General features: G+C 39.4%; 2 protein-coding genes across 4 annotated transcripts in view; one reads left to right on the top strand and one right to left on the bottom strand.

Annotated features, from left to right (window-relative positions):
* Positions 1–3,792: 3,792 nt before the first annotated feature.
* Positions 3,793–9,653, top strand: LOC105550671 (chromosome unknown open reading frame, human C8orf59). 3 transcript variants are annotated; one of them, XM_011995647.1, is made up of 5 exons: positions 3,802–3,918; positions 4,874–4,914; positions 6,660–6,776; positions 9,117–9,233; positions 9,519–9,648. In XM_011995647.1, the coding sequence occupies exons 3-5, from the start codon at positions 6,663–6,665 to the stop codon at positions 9,588–9,590; spliced, it is 303 nt and encodes a 100-aa protein (XP_011851037.1). In that variant the 5' UTR covers positions 3,802–3,918; positions 4,874–4,914; positions 6,660–6,662; the 3' UTR covers positions 9,591–9,648. The 3 variants fall into 3 exon arrangements, with proteins under 3 accessions (XP_011851036.1, XP_011851038.1, XP_011851037.1); XM_011995646.1 differs by lacking the exon at positions 4,874–4,914 and having other exon boundaries at positions 3,793–3,918; positions 9,519–9,653; XM_011995648.1 differs by lacking the exons at positions 4,874–4,914; positions 9,117–9,233 and having other exon boundaries at positions 3,793–3,918.
* E2F5 (E2F transcription factor 5, p130-binding) overlaps positions 7,947–10,051 on the bottom strand; it is a 56,912-nt gene continuing 54,807 nt past the window's right edge. The window contains exon 9 of the mRNA XM_011995644.1: positions 7,947–8,033. The gene's annotated coding sequence lies outside the window, so the exon portion shown is untranslated. The remainder of the gene's footprint in view (positions 8,034–10,051) is intronic.

A 10,051-nucleotide genomic window follows, 5' to 3' on the forward strand; every position in this document is an offset into this window, starting at 1 on the left:
CTTGAAGCCAGGAGGCAGAGGTTGTGGTGAGCTGAGACTGTGCCACTGCACTCCAGCCTGCGCAAAAAGAGCAAAACTCTGTTCCAAAAAAAAAAAAATTAAATTAGTAAAGGACCAGGTAATAAATGTTTCAGGCTTTGCAGGCTATGCGGTTTTTGTTGCAAGTACTCAGCATTACGGTTATAGCATGACAGCAGCCAGATAAGATGTAAACAAATGAGCAAGGCTGTGTTGCAATTACTCTTTGTGGACACTGAAACATGAATTTAAAAGAATATGCATGTGTCTCTATGTATCATTCTTATGTTGAGTTCCTCCCTATCTTAAGATGTAACTTCATTCTTAGCTCCCAGGCTATACAAAAATAAGTAGTGGGCTGGATCTGGTCTTTGGGCTGAAGTCTGCCTATTGCTGCTCTGAGACAATCAAATGAGAGCTTTAACATGAATATTTCCAGAATTCAGAATTATCTCCACTCATAAATAGCATATTTTGTGCATTTATCATAGTTCTTATCACTTTGTCAAGAATCATTGTTCCCTGTGCATTTACAATCCAGACGATTGTGCCCTGAGAGATAGAAATGTGTTATGTACTTCCTTTGAGCACCCACAGAGCCTAGGTGTCCAAACTATTTTGACTTAATAGAACTGTGTGGTGGAGAGAAGAGAGGGAGGTTGAATAAGTGAGACAAATTTATTATGGAGTATCATATATACAAGGCTGGCTCTGTTCCCTCAGAGGACTATGAGTTTTGTTATAGATGGTTTGTAATTTTATGTGGTGTTCTCATTTTCTTCTTCTCCTTAATTATCTTTGTTTACTTGTTGAATTGCTTCCAAGACAATTATATGAGGTTCAGGTCTGTATAAAGAACTCGGCATTGCCGAGTCTATCCCAGGAAAAGTAAGGTTTCTGAAAGATTATTTTTCTATTTATGATTTTATTCATCTTTAAGATTGTTAGAAAAACTGGAAATTTACTTTTTGCATATATTTTTAAAGATGGAAAATCTTTAAGCTATTTTCTTTATGTATGGTTCATTTGGAACATGGGTAAATATGGCTCTTAGAAAATTAACATGATCCTTTCTTTTGTTTTAGTAATACTTTATGCTTTCAGGTTTTATATTTCACTAACTCTGCACAATAATCCTGTGAAGTAGGTAAGACAGTGGAGTCAAGACTCTTTCAGGTAAAAGTGACTAAAAAATAAAATAAAACAAAATAGTTTAAGCTCAAAGAAGGTAATATTTTAGTTCAGGTACTTGAGAAATAGAGGGATGGATCTTTCTTCCATCTATGGCTGAATCCAAGGACTCAAATGATCGCATTAGAGTCCTCTGCTCTGTTCAGTTCTGTCTTCTTGTGTGTGTTGCTCTCATTGTAGGAAGACTTCTTCCAAGTTGCTGGAGGAGATGGCCACTAGTAGCCTCCATTTTATATCATCCCAGCACAAAGACACCAAATGCAAGAGACAGCATTTGCCACCACCTCTAGCTGGAAAATCCTTAGAGGAGTACTGTAGCTATCAGCCCAGCCAGGACCACTTGATCAGAGAAGAATGGTTATCCAGAAAGGGATGCTAAGCAGATAATCAATGTTCTCTGAAGTGGGTATAACGACTGTTTACATGCATATGGGAAAGGGAGGCACAGAGAAATGAAGTAACTTTTCCAAGGTCACACTGTTGGTTGGTGGGAAAGGAAAACCAAAAACCGAGGCCTCCTCACTTAGATCTCTGCTCTTGCCTGAATAACTATGTTATTTTGCCACTTCAAAATAAAAGTGAGACCTACCAGTTTCCATAAAACACTGTAATGTCGTTCTGTCACATCTATTTCTTTGCCTTCTGTATATACATCAATAGCTTCACATTCAAAGAAGCAAATAATTATACCCAACTTATTCGCCTCAGTATTTGTGAATAACTCTGGCCTTATAAAAAGTCCAATGGTTTTGTATATGTTTTGCTCTTACACTTTATGGGCATTTTATACCAGCATTTTTAGGTGTTTTTAACAGGTGGATCTTCAGAAAGAACATAAAAGTTTGAATAAACATACATTGGCAAGCAATTATTCCTCTCTCCTTAGTATATTCTATTCCTCAATTTTTTTGTGTGATGGGCATAAACATAATTAAATGATTTATCACAAAAATTGCTTATCTTTCTGTAAGTAGGCAAGTGCCTGGTTTGTTGGAAGCAGGACTCGACCAAGTGCTAAGCAATGTGGATTTGCAAATTACTAAATTTACAAAAACTTCTAAAAAATTGTTTTAAAAAAGTGCTTAACTTTACAAAACCGTCTGGCTTTGTCAATTACTAGTTAGTTGTATGGCTGCCAGCAAACGACTTACACTAAACCTTAGTAGTATCATCACTTGCCAAAGAGGAGTGGTTTTATCACCTTATTTTGAGCATAGTGTAGGCTGAAATCTTTTGTAAGCTACAAAATGGCATGTAAATGTCAGTTTTACTGACAGAGCAGGAGCACCGCCATCTCGGACAAACACCGCCACTTTTAAGTTCCAGCTCCCTTTCTAGCCCCGTGCATTTCAAGGAAATAACTTCTCCACTAACTACAAGCAGATACAAAGAGCAGTCAGTAAAACACAGATAAGACAGCTCAGGTACAGAGTGAAGTAGGGGGAAAGTCTCTTGGGTAACTACCAAACCCCAGTAAAACAGTAGGCCTTAATAAGCACATTCCTTTCTCTTCAGGTGCACTAAGATAGGGAAGCTAAAAGCAGACTTTTAGCTGCCAGTATGCCTGCAGCTGCAGAAAGATGTATGGGAACAGACACATAACTCTCCCTCCCAGATAAGCACAACAAAGAGACACAGAAGCAGTCCAAGCCTCTGATAAACTCTCCCACCCTGAATCCTTAAAAACTCTTAGTCTGTAAGAGAGTGTGGCTCTGACCTAACTCGGCCAGTCGCCACTCTCAGGTTTATTTAAAATAAAACTGTCCCTGTCGCCTATAAAGCCACCCTTCGTGCTTCTCTCCTCTTTATTTCTTACATCTACATTTGTTTGAAATCCAGCTTTTCCTATGACCTTGACAAAATAAATAGAGGCACATGTGAAAAGTTAGCTTTAATAGGGTTATTCTCTTGGAAGAACTGAGTCAATTTTCTTAAAACAGAAAAACCTAGACGACATTATGGGTTGAATGTTTTAAGTTCCTTGGTACCCGCTTTACTTGTATATTTTATATTGTGCCTGGTTTCTTGTGCCTCTGCAGTGCTGCCAAAAATTTTCTTTTTGAAACAAGGAAGCTGCAATGAGAAAAGCATTTCTAACTGGCAGTGCATTACAAATCTTCCTTTCGGAGATTATAGCTCTAGATCTTTTCCAACCTCAAGATTCCCTCTAACGTCAGCAGAGCCCTGGAAACCACCCAGAAGTGCACAGCGCCTCCTCCTGGGAGCGTGGCAGAGTCAGCCGGGAGTTCGCGGCGGAGCGCTGACCTCCAGTGCGGCGGTCTTCACTGTGCAGTCACAGAAGCATCTCGGGAAGTTTCTGCACAAGTACCCACGCCAGGAAGGGGAGACTTGGCTGGCTCTATAATGTCCCAAGCTCGCTTGAGCTGAGGATAAGTCTGCAACACCGCGGAAGACAAGGGACGCTAATGAGACTGGACTTCCGAACCTCGCTTTATGGATGGGATTTCGCTCTTTCAGCAAACCTTGCTCGGTCGAGTTGGCTCTATGGGCGGGACTACGCCAGGTGGGTGGGAACCCGCTCTATGGGCGGGACTTCCGCCTGTGGGCGGGGCTCCGTTCGGCGGGCGGAGCTACGGCTCGTGAGCGGAATCGTGACTGGTTCATTCTCCCCGGAACTTCCTAGACGCCGTACGTGCCAGATGGTGTCCGCTGGAGCTTAGGAAGCTGCACGCAAGTATTAAATTTCTGGTGAGAGTTTAATAAATTAAGTTTTCTGGAGGGCTGGCGTGAAGTTTGTAGGGGTCGGGGTTGGATTGGGCCGGTTTCTTACCGCTGTGACCTGGAGACTCGGTTCGGTCGCGCTCTGCCTCAGGCAGCCGTACTGGGTAGCAGGCCCGAAACCCCGGTGCTTGTTGGGCTTTCATCTCCTGACAGGGTCCCAGTTTTGGGGCTGTATCTTTCATGATCAGTTTCCACGTGGTTGTCAGAGAATATCCCTCCACTCGCACACCCCCACTAATGTATTACTTTCTCCACGAACCTTGTTCAGGTCTACAGCTCTAGTAAACCTCTCCTCCACTTGTGTGCTGTCTGTGCATGGTCCTTGTGTATATGATAGGTAGTGTCATGTGTAATCTAATACCTATCATGTCTGTGTATGTTCCGTATATGTCCTGTCATTATGTATGTTCTATATATATTTTTTGTGTATGAAATGTAAGTTCTCTACCACACCTGGCATATAGCAGTTGATTAATATATACTAGATGAATGATTGGATTTTGGTTACTATTGTAATGATTTTTTAAAATTTTTATTTATTTATTTATTTTTGAGACTGAGGCTCACTCTGTCGCCCAGGCTGGTGTGCAGTGGCGCGATCTCGGCTCACTGAAACCTCCGCCTCCTCGTGCCTCAGCCTCCCGAGTAGCTGGGATTACAGGCGCGCGTCACCACGCAGGGCTAGTTTTTATTTTTTTAGTGGAAACGGGGTTTCATCATGTTGGCCAGGTTGGTCTCGAACTCCTAACCTCAAGTGATCCTCCCGCCTCGGCCTCCCAAAGTGCTGGGATTACAGGCATGAGCCACCGCGCCCGGCCTGAAATGATTTTAGATTACTTCATTTGACGGATTTTATTATGTGTATTTTATTTTTTGCATCTTCTGTGATAACCATATATTTTCTATGGCATTCTTTTTTAAGTAGGAGGAATACTGTTGGGGTTCAAAAGCATTGCTGTTTTAGTTAAGTAGTTCCTTAATTACTTACAATGTAGTAAGGCTACATTGAAGGAAGGTGCAAGGCTACGAGTGAGCAAAGGAAAAAAAGGAAGAATGTTCAAGATGTCTGTGCAAGAGAACAGTTAGACCAGGCTGGCTAGAGCAGGGTTTATAGAGACGTAGCAGCAGATTTAGGGTAGATTCAGCGTGCCAGTAATGTGCCAAGCCAAGGCACGTTGCCCCTTATCCATTGGGAAGGTCGATCGCATAGCTTGGTGCCAGATAGCCACTGTGCAGATGGCTTAAGCCAGGGGTTGGCAGACTTTCTGTAAAAGGTCAGACACTAAATATTTTGGACTTTGTGGGTCATAGTTATAGCAGGAAAGCATCCATAGCAGCACGACTGAATGGATATAACTGTATTCCAATTAAACTTTATTTTTTATTAATTTTTTTGAGACAGTCTTGCTCTGTCACTCAGGCTGGAGTGCAGTGGTGCAATCTTGGCTCACTGCAACCTCCACCTTCCGGATTCAAGCGATTCTCCTTCCTCAGTCTCCTAAGTAGCTGGGATCACAGGCATGTGCCACCACACCCAGCTAATTTTTCTATTTTTAGTAGAGACAAGGTTTCCTCATGGCGAGGCTGGTCTCTGCCTTCGCCTCCCAAAGTGCTGGGATTACAGGTGTGAGCCACCGTGCCTGCACTTGGCCTCCAATTAAACTTTACTTACAAAGACAGGTGCTTGGCCTGATTTGGTCCATGGGCATAGTTTGACAAATAGTGGTTTGAACAAATGGACCTACGGACTTCAACAGTCACCCAGTCCTGAGCTAAGCAATACTATACCATGTTTTTGTATAGCTTTTATATTTATACATGAAGTGCAATACCACATAACGTTAGCTCTGATCTAGTCTGCCTGGCTGTAAGTCCTGGCATCTCCTGGTTATTGACAGTGTGACATTGGGCAGATTAACTTCTCTTTGCATCAGTGTTTTAATTTTAATCTTTAAAATGGGGATAATAGTACTTCTTAAAAAGGGTTGTTGTAAGGAGTAAATGAGTTAAAGCACATTAGTGTGCTTGTACATATAATAAAAGCTCAATACATGTTAACCTAATATTTTAAAAATTATTCCTCATATACATAATTAAAGGCAGATCTGAGAGATGTTTTAAGGTAGAATCTACTGGCTTAATACATCTCTAGCTACGGAGGAAAGACAGTATCCAACATTTCAAGGCAAGGGCCATTCACATAGAGGAAATATGGAAGTCATAAAAGTAATTTAAGGGAGAGAGGGAGGTAGGAAGTGGAGGATTAAGGACTGATTTTGATGGGATGCACAGGTGAGAAAGTGGGGAGAGTAAAGAGGAATGAAAAAGAAGTCAAGAAGGAGGCAGAATCAGTCTCTAAAGTATGATAGGAACCAGAATAGCACAGTAGTATATGGACTAACAGAAGGATGGGTACTGCTGAGAATAACAGTTATTGTGTTGATGATATTAATGAATTCAACCAGCAGATATTAATTGGATGCCTCCTATGGGCCCAGTACTGGGGATACAGGAAAGAGTTAGATACATACTCTGTACTCAAAGAGCAGAAAATCTAGGAGTGAGAGACATGGAAATAATACATGCACCAACTTTAAAAATACGAGTAAGATGAAATTTCTTAGATTTAATTGGTACCTTTAAAAGCTTAAAATTGACTTATGGTTCATAAATGTGGGCAATTTAATTGAATTTGTTTTCTTTTCTAGACAATGGGCAAGAACAAATTAAGAGGGCCGAAGTCCAGGAATGTATTTCACATAGCCAGCCAAAAAAACTTTAAGGCTAAAAACAAAGCAAAACCAGTTACCACTAATCTTAAGAAGGTGAGTATTAGTTAAGCACTCTGACTTTATTGATTACAAGCAAAGTGTCATTGTAAGCTACTGAACAACTGTATGCTATTACTTTTTAAAAAGGTTCTTAGTTTTTCCTAGAAAGGTAAGGACGGTTTCATGCATTTGTCCAAAAAAAAAAAGAAGAAGAAGAAGAAGAAAAATAACCTCCTTTTCTTGAAAACAAATGTTGAAAAGAAAAAAACATTTTAACTACAAATGTGTGAAGCTTCAATTTAATAGTTTTACTGAAGCATAGAACTCATTTAAAAACCATAGTATGGGAAACAGTTCTTATCTCTGAACTCAAATATAAGAATGTATTAATAGAGGCAAGACATGGGATGTCAGTGAGCACCCATTCTTTTTCTCCTCAGTAATTATCTCTTTGAAGACATCTGCAATTCAAACAAAAACCTGTAAAATGAAGATAAAAAATATTTATTGAAATGTACAATTTGAAAGGGGTTTCTTTCTTTTCTTTGTTTATATTTCAAAATACCTGAGAAATTTCTTCATCAAGATTAACTAGATTCTTTTAAGAAACATTTTTTAAAAAATGTTTTCAAGTTTCAGTAGTAGATGGAGTCAGCTCTCCAGGACTCAGTTTAATTATAATAGTCCATAGAAATCTAACATTTCATCTTTCAACTTGCATGAGCTAGCTGAGTTAAGCTTTTTGTTGAATAGTTTTATGATTTTATAAATGCTAAGAATGAAATTAAGCAGATGATGGGGGTTTTGGGGATAACAGTTTACAAAGGATGGTCTTCATAGTTGACACATTGAAACCAAGACTAGAATGATAAAGAGCTAGGAAGTGTTGGGAGTGGTGGGTTTGAGGCAGAGAAATAGCAAGTGCAGAGGCCTTGAGCTAGGGAAAAGCTTGGTGTATTTGAGGAAGATTATTTTATTTGGACAGGAGGTACTAGAACTTTTATATATGCCACCAGGTAGGATCTAAGAGAGAGATCGATAGGTAGCAAAAAGAACAAACAAAGGAAGGAAGGGGAAGGAAAAACAAACTGGTAGCAGCAGTGAAGAACAAGAGCACCACCCCTACGTCTCTTATACTCAGAAGAGGAGGACTCCAAAGGAAGCTGTCGTCAGGGGTCTTCCATTAAGACAAGAAGGTCAAGGAAGGATTCAGAGATGTACTATTGTGTTAGAAGGGACTAAAAGTATTTGATCCAGGTTTCTTGTATAGATGAGGGATAACAGCACTGTAGCCTAGAAAGATTTTGGTCACTGTAAGGATACAGGAAAAAACAAACTCAGTTTCTCTTATTCTCACCCTCATACAGTCACTCAACACTTCCAATACTGTATTTGTGGGGCGATTTCCCCCACACCTAACAATTCTGCAGATGAATCTTCAGCAGGCAGCAACTAGGTGTCTTTCAATTCAAATCTGACACTGCTGACCTGGAGATAGCATCAGATTCCACAGGTTGAGTCCTAAGCCTCTCTCCAACTTCCAGTGACAATCGCAAGCCCCAGATGTTTTACCTGTGCTTCTCACCAACCAGCTATAAATAAGGGTTCCCATGACCACCTCCTTGGGTTTGATTAATTTGCTAGAGCAGCTCACAGAACCCAGGAAAATACTTTTACCAGTGTATTATAAAAAGTACTACAGAGGAGACAGATGCATAGCCAGATGGAAGAGGTACAGAGGGCAAGGTACGTGGGAAGGCGCATGGAGCTTCCCTGCTCTCTCTGGGCATGCCACTCTCTAGGAGCCCGCATGTGTTCAACTATCCAGAAGCTCTTTGAACCCAGGTCTTTTGTAGATTTACGGAGGCTTCATTATGTAGGCATAATTCATTAACTCATTGGCCATTAGTGATGGGCTTAACGTTTATCCCCACTCCTCTCCCTGGAGCACAAAGTCCTAATCTTCTAACCCTGTGTTTTTTATCTGACCAGCCCTCTTCCTGAAGCTATCTAGAGACTCCCAGCTACCAGCCATCTCATTACCATTCAAAAGACACTCTTATCCCTCTTGATACAATGATTTAAAAAGCTGTATGACAGGAAATGAGGAAAAAGACTAAATATGTTTATCTTATTATGAATCACAATATCACAGTCACATATTTTGGCCTTCTGTATCAGTAAGTGTGAGGCATATCCACATAAATTCCATTTTTTAAAAACAAAACCTTTTGTCTAAAATTTCCCAATAAGACTGTAAGAATTTTTGAGTGAATTATCCCTAATTTGTTGGTAAGAGTTTTTAGATTTTAGATTTAACAGGTTAAGGTTGAATATATCTTATCTTTAGTGGTTATGAGATCATAGATTAATGCTTTTTTTCTTTTTTAAAAGATAAACATTATGAATGATGAAAAAATTAACAGAGTAAATAAAGCTTTTGTAAATGTACAAAAGGAACTTGCACATTTCTCAAAAGGCCCTTCAGTTGAACCTCTGCAGAAAGAACTGGTAAGCAGAAATCATTTGCTTTTTTTTTATGGCTAACAAATTGAGGCTAATAAATTAAACTCCAAGTTTTCAAAGCCTGTAAGTTGAGTGTAACTTTTAGTACTTGGCTCTCTAGTAATAGGCTCTATAGTATTAATAGCATATTCAGACTCTAAAACATTGTCTGAATATGCAGATTTATTCTACTTCCAAAGATATGACTAGAAAAATTGAATAACAGATTATATAAGTCATTAGTCTGCTATTGTTGTCTACATTTTTAAATATAATACTTTCTCCTTTCAGATTCCTCAGCAGCGTCATGAAAGCAAACCAGTTAATGTTGATGAAGCTACAAAATTAATGGCTCTGTTGTAATATAGTGGTGATGCATCAAATTCTCCACAAAGACCAATAAATTAAATGTTTTATACAATTTTATTTTTAAAAATCTTGTTAATGTACAGGCATTGGCACATTTTAAAAACAAACTACATAAACAGATCTTTCCTATAACCTAGGAAAGTGGAATGTCAGAAGTCAACGAAATGTGATAAACTTAAAGTGCTAAAACAGAAGGCACTTCACAAAATCTGTTCACTGAAACAGTTATATATCCTCGTTTACATCCTTCACTTTACAAGTGGCAGTGAATGTCTGTTTGGATAGAAGGACATACAGAAATACAGGCAGTTTCGTGGCAGTAAAAATATAAGACAAACAAGTAATGAGCCCTTGGCCAACTTGTTTTTGATGACCTGTAGTGTCCTTTAACTTTCCTCTTATAAGAAGAAAAAACAGAAGGATTCACAATTAGAAGAAAAGTTGAAATCCAGAAT

The sequence above is a fragment of the Mandrillus leucophaeus genome, unplaced genomic scaffold (assembly GCF_000951045.1).
Source record: "Mandrillus leucophaeus isolate KB7577 unplaced genomic scaffold, Mleu.le_1.0 Scaffold494, whole genome shotgun sequence".
In the NCBI taxonomy this organism is placed as follows: domain Eukaryota; kingdom Metazoa; phylum Chordata; class Mammalia; order Primates; family Cercopithecidae; genus Mandrillus; species Mandrillus leucophaeus.

Excerpts from the sequence above, each read along its gene's own strand:
- LOC105550671 (XM_011995646.1), top strand. The coding sequence starts at position 6,663 with ATGGGCAAGAACAAATTAAGAGGGCCGAAGTCCAGGAATGTATTTCAC. Across the intron at positions 6,777-9,116 it reads TTACCACTAATCTTAAGAAG|ATAAACATTATGAATGATGA; the intron begins GTGAGTATTAGT and ends CTTTTTTAAAAG. Across the intron at positions 9,234-9,518 it reads AACCTCTGCAGAAAGAACTG|ATTCCTCAGCAGCGTCATGA; the intron begins GTAAGCAGAAAT and ends TTCTCCTTTCAG.